A 12349-nucleotide genomic window follows, 5' to 3' on the forward strand; every position below is an offset into this window, starting at 1 on the left:
GCAGATATTTATAATAGCATCATATAATGTAACAGACCTATTAATAAAGAAAGAAAAACTTTATCCTGAATTTCAGGTAGCAGTCCTTCCCAATACTTTGTATTTTGTCTAGTATGCCACTTTTGGAAATGATCACTGTCAGTATCTTATTATAGTATGAAGACCTTGGAGATTTAAAACCAAGTAAAAGTGTGAACAGCCTTTCTTATTTAGTTAGGAATTTTAAATCCACTTTTGTTCCAAATAGGAAATGTCAAAAGTAGATTTACTATGGAATTGAATTATATAAAAAACATTTTAACAGTTTACTTAATGAAAACAGACTGGCCAGTTCTACTTAGGGAATTGTGCCATGAAATACCATCAAATGGTTATCTTTAAGGGGATTTTTATAATCTAATAGTTATGCCTCGTGTACTTCATTAATGTGAACACATCTGTTTTTAAAAAAATCAGTGAATTCCTAATAAAAATAGAAATACCTTGGTTACATTTAAGAATGGGGCCCTTTGTTTAGTGATGACTTTGCTGCCGATATCTGAAATTTTTACTTGAAATTACTTTCAGAACCAGTTTGAGGCACGTTAGAAAATCAGTGTAATTACTTCATAAATACAGTGTTTTGTTTAGAAACAGATTGCAATTTGTTGTTCATGTATTCTATAGGCTTGAACTCTTCATGATTTGTACCTTTCTAAAAAGCATATTCAGTTTTGGAAGGTGAAGATTTGACTTTGAGAACCTCCAAAAGATGTGTCAGAGAGAGTCAAGAATATTTTGAACAGTGGCAGTGTCATTGCTCTATGGCATTCCAAAATGACAGTTTCAAGCATTAGGATATAAAAGTTTTAATGTGCTTGGCTAAGTACTTTACAGTCACACTGTATCTCTGATTTGTTGGATCCCCAGCTCTAGATTCTTTTATAAATGGGTGCTTTAAAAGGATCAGTTACAAAGTCAGCATTTTCCTGGGTATTTTTGTGACTGGGTCTGTAAAATGTAGAATGAGATTATTGATAATCTTTTTTGTTATGAAAGAAAGAATGTTGATGCTCAAAGAACACAAGTTTGAGCTGCATGGGTCCACTTATACTCAGATATTTTTCAGTAGTAAATACAAGTACCACACACTTCAAGATTGGTAGCATCTGTAGGTGTGGAGGGGCCATGGCTAGGGAGGGCCCAGTGTAGGTTATAGGTAGGTTAACCCCCGCATTGTTCAAAGGTCAACTGTATATATACTCATAAAAATTCATAAATTGTTTTTGCTCTTAAATAGCAATGGAATAGCATTCATGTTGCATTTTTACTTGCATTTAATATTGATTAAATGTATTTCTTAAATATTATCAGATTTCAAATGATTGAGATGTCTATAAACATTGTTTTATGCCCTTTTGCTAATCAAACCATTGGTCTTCTATATAGTTCTTTACATAAGTATGGAATCAGTATTTTTGTTTGTTTGTTTGTTTTGTCTTCTTGCCATTTCTTGGGCTGCTCCCACAGCATATGGAGGTTCCCAGTCTACGGGTCCAATTGGAGCTGTAGCCGCCAGCCTACACCACAGCCACAGCCACAGCCACGCGGGATCCGAGCCGTGTCTGCGACCTACACCACAGCTCAGGGTGACACTGGACCCTTAACCCACTGAGCGAGGCCAGGGATCGAACCTGCAACCTCATGGTTCCCAGTCGGATTGTTAACCCCTGAGCCGTGATGGGAACTCCTGGAATCAGTGTTCTGTTTGGATTGGACGTCTGTTTCTTAATGATAGAGTAGTTGGCATGAAAGAATGAAGTCATCCAAAAGAATCAATTTACGTGGCATAATTGGCAGAAAGCATGAATTTTGGATTAAGCAGACCTAAGATTTTAATCTCATTCTTGCTGCTTAACTAATTGTGTGACCTTGGGCAAGTTATTTAACTTCTTAGGCTCAATTTATGAAAAAGTGGACATACTACCTACCCAACTAAGTAGTTTTAAAGCACCAGTGCACAATAGCTTTTCATACATTTAATAATGTTCATTTCTTTTCTTGCTTTTATCTTCATGTTTTGATAATTTGAGACCTAGTAAAATTAAAGAACTTTCTAAGCAGTCACCATAAACATGACTTTAAGGCTAGCTTTAGGATTAGTCTGCCATTTACTTAAGTAAATACTATATTTTCTCCATTGCCAAGAGGAGTATTTGAGAAAGGAAGGGATGATTTGAACGTTGTCAGTAGCCAGCTAAATTAGTGTCTGAAGGGCATACTTTGGGTAACTTACACTTAACATTTCCATAAAAGTGTTTTCATTTATCTTCAATTACAGGTACAGGAACCTTAAAGATAGATTTTGTTGGAGAGCTGAATGATAAAATGAAAGGATTCTATAGAAGTAAATATACTACCCCTTCAGGAGAGGTGCGCTATGCTGCTGTCACACAGTTTGAGGTACGATACTCTTTAAAATATTATCTTAGGAGTTCTCTTGTGGCGTAGCAGGTTAAGGATTTGGTGTTGTCACTGCAACAGCTTGGGTTGCTTTTGTGGTGTGGGTTTGACCCCTGACCTGGGAACTTCCGCATGCCGTATGTGCAGCCAAAAAGGAAAAAAAAAATATCTTAAGTGACATTCTGACAAAGGTCTGTTATTTGTATGATTATCTGGGGCTAGGTTCCTTTGACCGTAATTATTTAAATGATTTTGGAATTTTCTCTGTTTTACAGGGGAAAGAATTAAGGGTTGTGGGCTGGGGAATGATTTTATTTGTAACCTCATCGCTATTAATTTAGTAGGAAAAGCCAAGGGAGGATAATTTAAACTAAGAAAAGTACAAAATATAAAAGCAATCCAGGTATTGAAATTTTATTACCTGTATGTATGTGTGTGTGTGAGTATGATTTCACTGCTTATCTCTAGCCCTTTTGAGTACTTCTTCATCCTGGAATTATTGGCTGGAGTGTGTCTTCAAATGATTTTTTTTTTTTAAGGAAAGTGTGTATGGGTGATATACTTCTTGAGTCTTTGAATATCTGAAAATCTTTCATTTGCCTCTATACATGACCAGTTTTACTGAGCATATAAGAGATCTATTGGGGGAAAAAAGAAAAAAGAGCAGCCTCTGACATCCAAAAGTTGTCTTAACACTCAGAGGTAGTCCATGTTATTTCCTATTGAACATAGACATTATTATAGAATACCAGCCTCAGACTAGGTTACTCTGAGACCGTGATAAAGTGAGATTAAAACAAGGGCTCTTCATAATTTCATCCAAGCACAGACAAAAACAAGGTCATTTTGTTAATCACAGAAAACAAACAACTCCCTCTCTTGGTTAAAATGAGTGACTGCTCCTTCTTTACCAATTGCAGTTTTAGTCTCACTGTAGTCTGCCTTCTCTATAGATAAGATTTACTGAGATACCCACTTGTTAAATTGCCTCCACTTTCTGACAGCACCCCAACTTGGAGTGAATCCTTTCTTTCTTAAATTCTCCCCCAAATCATTCAGCCAAATTGCAATCACATAGTAGGTTCTCTCTTAAACTCTTAGTGAAATTACCCCACGGTTTCTTTTGGTGTGAGTTTTCACTTGCTAGAAAGAGTAATAAATCCAGCCTGTTTAATGATAAGAGTGGTACAGTTGACTTAGACAATTTTTCTCTTTCAAAGGTGCATAAATATTTTTCCAAAATGTTAAACATTTAATTTTTTTAAGGAGGAGGCATCAGACTAGAACTTTTAATTTATTAGTAATTGACTTATAGTTGCTTTACTGACTCACTTATACACATGTATACATTCTTTGTTATATTTCCATTATAGTTTATCCCAGGATAGTTCTCTGTGCTCTGTTAGACTAGAATATTTCTTCTCCCTTTGTAAGATAACACATTTTTAAAATTTTTGCTTTATTTTCTTGTTAGTTGCTTGTTACATTATTTCTTTGTACCTAAGAATTAAAATTTTTTACCAGGTGGTCACTTTTCATTTAGTAATTGGTGAACACTATTGATGTTGAGATTTAGTTTTTTCTTTAGTGTAGCAACATTTTCTTCTATTTATTTATTTATTTATTTATTTGTCTTTTTTTTGTCTCTTTTGCCATTTCCTGGGCCACTCTCGCAGCATATGGAGGTTCCCAGGCTAGGGGTCTAATCGGAGCAGTAGCTGCCGGCCTTTGCCAGAGCCACAGCAACGCAGGATCCGAGCCGCCTCTGCAACCTACACCACAGCTCACGGCAATGCCGGATCCTCAACCCACTGAGCAAGGCCAGGGATTGAACCCACAACCTCATGGTTCCTAGTCAGATTCATTAACCACTGAGCCACGACGGGAACTCCAACATTTTCTTCTGTTACATCTTCATCATAGTTTCTTTTCTGATCTCTTTTTTTCAGGAACATCATTTAGCAACAGATTTACTTCTAATGTCTATCCTTTAAATGTACCTTTAATTGCTTTTATCACTTTGTCCTTCAGATATTTTGGAAACCTAAATTTTTTTTCCTCTCTAGCTTTATTGAGATATAATCGACAAATAAAATTGTAAGATGTTTAAAGTGTACAGCATGACTTAATAACTCCCAGGGGTTAATGAACACATTGATCACCTCACATATTTACCTTTTTGTGTGTGTATGAAAACATTTAAGTTCTCATATTAGAATATTTCAGTTATACAAGATAGAATCTTAAGATTATTGTGTCTTTCATTTAATTTCCTCTAGTATAAATTCATTCATTTATTACTGCTGCTGTTCGTAATTTAAATTTTTCTATGCTCCCATTTTTTTCCTTATACTCTGTTTACTTTTCCAAATGTCTTTGTCCTTTAATAGAATTCATAATTTGTTTATTTGAGAGTGCAGTCAGCTATCTAACATTTTTCCCTTGGAGAAATTTTTTTTCAGAAGGAAAAAAATTTTTTTTTCTACCTCTGCATGTTTTGTTACTTCTTTTTAAGATACAGAATCTTATCAATGGTTCTATTTCTGTTTTATTAAAGATTCTTTCGGAGTTCCCGTCGTGGCGCAGTGGTTAATGAATCCGACTAGGAACCATGAGGTTGCGGGTTCGGTCCCTGCCCTTGCTCAGTGGGTTAACGATCCGGCATTGCCGTGAGCTGTGGTGTAGGTTGCAGACGCGGCTCGGATCCCGCGTTGCTATGGCTCTGGCGTAGGCCGGTGGCTACAGCTCCGATTCAACCCCTAGCCTGGGAACCTCCATATGCCGCGGGAGCGGCCCAAGAAATAGCAACAATAACAACAACAACAAACAACAAAAAAAAGAAAAAAAAAAGACAAAAAGACAAAAAAAAAAAAGGATTCTTTTATAATTGATATTCTACTGCACCATTAAATTTTATTTTGCTTTGGCAAGTTTGCTCTTTTTTTGTTTTTAAAGAAAGATTGAAGTCTCTTTAAATAAAGTAGGTCAGGTGATGACAGTTTTATGTGTTGTATATAGAAATGCCATTAGATAAATAGCCTGTTTGGAACTGATAAGAGCATCTTTCTTTATTCCTAGTGCTACCATTTCAGGTAAAGAACAAAGCACATTGAAGATTCTGAAAATATTTTCTTTTTTTTTTGAGATAAAAGCCAGTGAGGCAATAAGTCATATTTTCCCAGTTGTGAATCTTTACAGTAGTATACTATTGACCTTCCTGTGCTGTGTGTTGTGTTAATATTATAGATGAAGCCATTTGCGTTAAGTTTGAAATCTTGAAGTGTTTTATTAAAAAATATAATTGTCAGTTACTCTAATACTATAAATTGGTATGCTGTATAGCAGACGTAGTTCCTGGATAATGCTGATGTGGCAGTGATGGTAAGCCTTGTGTTTTCTTTGTAGTCAGTGCTTAGCTTGTTGCCTGGCCCTGAGTAGAAAATAAATATTTGAAGAAGTGAATGAATGATAGAAGGAAATGGCTGTTACTTCTTGAAATAGTCTGGTAGGTTGATTCAATGATATTTTATATTTCCTATTCTTTTCTTAAGGCTACTGATGCCCGGAGAGCTTTTCCTTGCTGGGATGAGCCTGCCATCAAAGCAACTTTTGATATCTCATTGGTTGTTCCTAAAGACAGAGTAGCTTTATCAAACATGGTATGTATGTGTTTATGAGTAATTTATATTTTGGGTAAGCATTTCGTATACTTAGTTTGCTGATTAGTTGGTACAACATGAAACCACCCAGCATAATGCTTAACACATAATTAGAATACAAATGTTAGTTTTCTTTATTTCTGGTAAGCCCTCTTTTTTTTATTATTATTATTATTTTTTAAAGCCCTCTTTTTCTTTATTGCTTTATTTGAGGGAGTTTCCCTCCTCCTGGAAGAAATTCCTTACAAGATCACCTACCTGCTTTAATTTGGAAAACTAAATAAGCAATGAGTTTAATAAATATTATCTGTAAGAAAAAATCTAATATTCTTATTAAATGCCAAAAGACATAGCCACATAATGAAGTATATTTAGCTTTTTTGCTGATTGTATTCTTGGAATATGCTCCCTTCATGATGTCATTAATCCTCATTCATAATAGAGTAAGCATTCACTACTTGAAGTGTAGTATCTAAGCCTGCCTTCCAGACACAGAGTAGCCTATAGCCTATAATATGAGTCTAGGGAACTTAGAAATGCCTGCTGTACCTGGAAATAACTGACTTTTGTCTCCTTTATTAGTGGCGAGAATGCCATAGATTCTATTCTCAAAATATTCTTAGGAAGCTAATATATAGTAAACTGAAATGTTCATTTACAATTTAGTGTGAATGAAATTATCAGATCAGTTCTTGAATAAGTCTTACTTGCAAGAAAGAATAGTGAGAACTTGAGGAAATTGAGAGCCTGAACAGGAAAGAGAGGGAGAATACTGAAGGGAAATTAGGGACTTCAAAGGTAAAGTGGAGATTTTGTCACAAATTTGCTTAGAGCCAGTCTTAGTACTGAGAATGCTCTAAAAGTCTAGAAATCTGTACCCTTTGAGATGTCTCCTTCCACAATTACATTTTATTTTCATTAATATTTGTTGTCTTCTATCCTTAGTTCACTTGAAAAGTATTGCAGTCTTAAAACATCCCAGAACCTGGCATGTTTATAGGTGTTCAGGAAAAGTTGCTGTGTTTTTCTTACAAATCCTTGGTGGTTTTAATAATTTAGGCTTCGACTTCCCAGTATGAATGCTTTATCAGATCTCTTTCCTTCTAAATAGGAAAGATCTTGACAGCATAAAAGCACTGGATGGATTAGGATAGAGAAGTAAGCAGTGCTGGAAAGAGGGAACAAAAGGCAACAATGCCTACAGTTTTTGGCTAGTGTTTTCTCTAAGGTATATAATGTGAATCTGTTTAAATTTTCTTTCTTTCTTTTTGTTTAAAGAATGTAATTGATCGGAAACCATACCCTGATGATGAAAATGTAGTGGAAGTGAAGTTTGCCCGCACACCTGTCATGTCTACATATCTGGTGGCATTTGTTGTGGGTGAATATGACTTTGTAGAAACAAGGTCAAAAGATGGTGTGTGTGTCCGTGTTTACACCCCTGTTGGCAAAGCAGAGCAAGGAAAATTTGCGTTAGAGGTAAATGTACTTGAAGAGGATTGTTCCAACAGTCCATAACTCCAGGTTGGGGAATTTACATTTCTGATCAATTATTAGTGCAATTACTTATAATTTAATCTGAAATTTGTTGTGCTACTTTTGTTTTTAATAGAATCTTGGATATAGCAACTTTGGTGTTGTATTAGCATTTTACAAGATAATGATTAAGAGAATATTAGAATGGAATTTATCCAGAGAGTAGGTGGGAAAATATGTAATTATAGTTTTCATACTGAGTTATAAATGGATTAAAGTAGGGCTGAGGCCGTCTTTGGAGGTGGGGGTCCCCAGGGTTGGTTTCTAGTAACTTAAGATATTTGGCTTGCAACAGGACTCCTTTGTGGATTTCTATATGAATGACAGTAAGATATTTATCACATGGTTCTTTTGTTTATACTTTATAGGTTGCTGCTAAAACTCTGCCTTTTTATAAGGATTACTTCAATGTTCCTTATCCCCTACCTAAAATTGATCTCATTGCTATTGCAGACTTTGCAGCTGGTAAAGTAAATTTCGTTTTATTGATGAATTGTAATAACTTTGAATTTTATAATTTTGAAGACGTGTATAAATATCAATACATGTTTATATTTATTTTATGAAGGTGCCATGGAGAACTGGGGCCTTGTTACTTATAGGTACGTTAAAGATGCGTTACCCTGCCTTATCTTTTAAATCACTGATTTTGTGAGAGCTTCACTCCTAAATACAGTTGAGTGGCTTCTGCCTTATGATCTGCCGTAAATTTTCCTACCTCCCCCTACTTCCGTGAACATTTCAAGAATGCAGATGAACACCGTCTGGTGCTACTCTCTGAGAGTGTAAGATTTTAAAGTGAGCATCTGGCATTAGTAACATTTGTAGATGTATTTTTGGCTGAGTTTCTCATTTCAATGCCTTCTCTTCCTCCTAGTAATTACATAGTTATATATCCAGCTTGAGGAACTTTCCCTGACTTAATAGCCAAGTTTTTACATGTCTGTCACCACAGTGCAAACATGTGGGTTGTATAATTTTGAGAGCAGTGACTGTAAACAAGATTTTGCCTTCTACTTTCAGTCGCCTTCTTCGGTGAGCTAAGTTTTAGACAGCCTGCTCAGCCTTCTTTTGGGGACTGTGGAATGCATCTTCCCCCCACTTGCCACTCCTCTGCTTTTAATGGAAGGACTGTCTTCTCTGTCTGTCTAGCACAACAGTCCTTAATCTTTAGACAAAGTTTTTCTAAAATTTCAGGCAGCTGTCCAATAAACAAACTGATAATTAAACTCGTGTCAATCTTTGATTTTCTGTTGTATAAATTCTATTAAATTGGTCTTTAATCTTCCCAGAACTTTTTCTATCCTGTGTACTCTGAAGAAATGTTTTCTTGGTATCTCTAAAGCCTGACATGACCATCTTAACCTACTGTTTAAATCTCCCTCCCCCACTTATGCATGCCAGCTTTTCTTACAATGCTTTTATTTAAAAAAAATTTTTTTTTAAACACAGGGAGACTGCATTGCTTATTGATCCAAAAAACTCCTGTTCTTCATCACGCCAGTGGGTTGCTCTGGTTGTAGGACATGAACTCGCCCATCAATGGTTTGGAAATCTTGTTACTATGGTATTTAATATTTTTAAGTGCTCAAATATATTTATTTTTCCTGCTGCGCCTTATCTGCTACAGAGTACTTCAGGTTTGGCTGGAACATTGAGTCAAAAAAGTAGTGTTTTGATAGAAAAACTTTATTTTAAGAAGTCCTCTTTGAAAAGTGTTTGTCAGAATATCTGGGTTGATCAAGAGCATATAGAAAATCTTTATTCAACAGAAAATACTTCCTAAACTGTTCTTAATACTTAAGCCAGCAAATGGCGGAAGTCATGATACTAATTTGGGTGAATGGAAGAGATTGCACTTAAGTAGAGATTCCATGCAGTGAGATTCCAGGCTAATTTTAGTTTCTTGTGTTATATATATTACGTAGTTCACTAGCTGTGAAGTGACCTGGTAAATAACAAACTATCTTTGATTAGGTTTAAATGTTTTGGGGGGTCATTTTCTTCATTGTCTAAAATGTTAAGTTGGCATTTGATTGAAATAAAGGAAGGAAAAACTACAGAATAGCTGTGAAGTATATTAAACTTCCAGCTGTCCTATTGTAGGCCTTGTTTATTATGTTTGCAGTGAATGATCTCTGTTCTGTAGTCGTGACCTTTCCCTTTTACTCTAAATAAGTACTATCTATAGCAGCCAACTATGTCAGAGCTTGGGAGCAGAGCATTTAATAAGTGGACTAGAAGTGCCTCTGCAAAGAAAGAAGTAGAGATTATGGAGCCAGCCAAATTCCCTGATGGCATTTTAGGCTGCCAAAGAGCAGAGCCCAGGTTGGACGTTGGTTGAGTCCATATGTCACAGGAATAAGTAAGAAAGTAAAACATTAGCAAAACTATTACATGTCAGAGTTTCTAAGGCAAGTCAGCCCTTGAAAGGAAATTCTTTCCTTTTTGCTTTATAGGTTTAAAATTTTAGTGTTAAAATTTTTTTTGAAATATAATGTTACATGAGATTAGGTATACTAGTACCTGTATTCAGATATGTCAGAAATGTTCTTTTCTCCACCAAATGATTTTGTTACCACCAAATGATTTTTTTTCTCAGTATCTTTTGTTTTTGTTTTTTTAAATTAATCTGTGGTGTTTCCTTTCTTTCTTTTTTTTTCTTTTTTTTTTTTTTTTTACAGCCACACCTGCAGCATATGGAAGTTCCAGGGCAAGGGATCAGATTGGAGCTGCACAACATCGGATCCAAGTATCATCTGAGACCTAGTCAGTACCTCGTGGCAAAAATGGATCCTTAACCCACTGAGCCACAGTGGGAACGCCTATGGTGTTTTGTTTGTCTTTAAAGAGAAGATTCTTTTTATTTTTTTATTTATTTACTTTTTTTTTTGGCTGCACCCATGGCATGTGGAAGTTCCTGGCCATGGATTGAACTTGCACCCCAGCAGTGACCTGAGCTGCTGCAGTGACAGGGCCAAATCCTTAATCCACTGTGCCACAAGGGAACTCCTTTTATGCTCAGTGTTGAGCAGACTTTATCTTTTATGATTTTATTTTTAAATTACCAGCAATAAATTTTAGTAGGGGAAGTGTGTACATTCTCTAACTTCTAGTTATTAAATGTCAGTTGTTTCATTAACTGAAATTTAGGGTCTTATAGATAGGTAGAAAATAACTACCACCAGCTTATCCTAGTTATCCTAGTAGAGGCTGTTAGTTAAATAAATGCACAAAGCATGTAGACAGATAGCCATTTTTCACTTAGTATTAAAACTATTTGATCTTTTCAGAATTTTAAAATGCCCTTTTTTCCCTAACCAGTGCATTAATCCTTTTTTTTTTTTTTTTTAAAGGATTGCAGCTACAGCATATGGAAGTTACCTGGCTAGGGGTCGAATTGGAGCTATAGCTGCAGGCCTACAACCACAGCCACAGCAACACTGGATTGTTCACCCATGGCATAGGACCAGGGCTCAAACCCGCATCCTCAAGGATACTAGTTGGATTCATTTCTGCTTAGCCACAACAGGAACTCCTTTGCTTTTTTACCATTCATTAGTTCTTTAGTTTCTATCTTGGATTCATGGAGTATTGCTTTCTTTTCATAAGTAATTTAATCAATTTTAACGAAAATTAGATTGAAAACTTTCTAAAAAATTGATTGATTTTAAATGTTTAAACACCATCTATTACTGAACAACTTACCGTCATGACATTTTTGCTAAATTCACATAATCCTTATATAAGCAATACTGCTTTTCTGTATATCTAGAAAATTTAACTTGTCAGTCAGCAATGATTTTTCCCAGTCATTATAGAAATAGTTTCCAGGAGTTCCCGTCATGGCGCAGTGGTTAACGAATCCGACTAGGAACCATGAGGTTGCGGGTTCGGTCCCTGCCCTTGCTCAGTGGGTTAACGATCCGGCATTGCCGTGAGCTGTGGTGTAGGTTGCAGACGCGGCTCGGATCCTGCTTTGCTGTGGCTCTGGCGTAGGCCGGCGGCTACAGCTCCGATTCAACCCCTAGCCTGGGAACCTCCATATGCTGCGGGAGAGGCCCAAGAAATGGCAAAAAGACAAAAAAAAAAAAAAAGAAAGAAAAATAGTTTCCAGTTTTCCTTGTTTGGTTCTGGTAGTTTTCTGGGCTTTTGTTTGTTTTTAAGACAGATCTTTACTGAACTGAATTTTATATGACAGTATAGGCTCTTGCCTACATTTATCCACTCTTTTCCCTTTTTCCATATTTAGGGGGTTTTTCATCCCCTGTCCTTTTCTATCCCCATCCTTTTCTATCTTTAGTACTAAAAATTACTTAGCAGTGGTGATAATGCTGGTGTCACCAGTTGGCCTTTCTTGGCATTTCTTTTGTTCAGATATGTTATTTACTAAATATTTTGAATTGAATTTTAGTTCATTAAGAGTTGTGAGTTTTTAAGATTAGTGACAGGGCAAGCACTTTGTTTTGTTTACATATTTCCATCTTTTGTTTTTAGGAATGGTGGACTCATCTTTGGTTAAACGAAGGCTTCGCATCGTGGATTGAGTATCTTTGTGTAGATCACTGCTTCCCAGAGTATGATATCTGGACTCAGTTTGTTTCTGCTGATTATACCCGTGCCCAGGAGCTTGATGCCTTAGATAACAGCCATCCTATTGAAGTGAGACATACTTTTCAGTCATTGGCCTTTGCTCTCATTGTCAGTGAAAT

The 12349-nt window shown here is 36.0% G+C and overlaps 1 protein-coding gene across 1 annotated transcript in view; it reads left to right on the forward strand.

Annotated features, from left to right (window-relative positions):
- NPEPPS (aminopeptidase puromycin sensitive) overlaps positions 1-12349 on the forward strand; it is an 87217-nt gene that overhangs the window by 41006 nt on the left and 33862 nt on the right. The window contains exons 4-10 of the mRNA XM_003131527.5: positions 2321-2442; positions 5994-6101; positions 7380-7580; positions 8006-8102; positions 8206-8239; positions 9090-9204; positions 12135-12299. Coding sequence (XP_003131575.2) covers positions 2321-2442; positions 5994-6101; positions 7380-7580; positions 8006-8102; positions 8206-8239; positions 9090-9204; positions 12135-12299 — 842 coding nt within the window. The remainder of the gene's footprint in view (positions 1-2320; positions 2443-5993; positions 6102-7379; positions 7581-8005; positions 8103-8205; positions 8240-9089; positions 9205-12134; positions 12300-12349) is intronic.

This window comes from Sus scrofa, chromosome 12 (genome assembly GCF_000003025.6).
Source record: "Sus scrofa isolate TJ Tabasco breed Duroc chromosome 12, Sscrofa11.1, whole genome shotgun sequence".
Lineage (NCBI taxonomy): Eukaryota > Metazoa > Chordata > Mammalia > Artiodactyla > Suidae > Sus > Sus scrofa.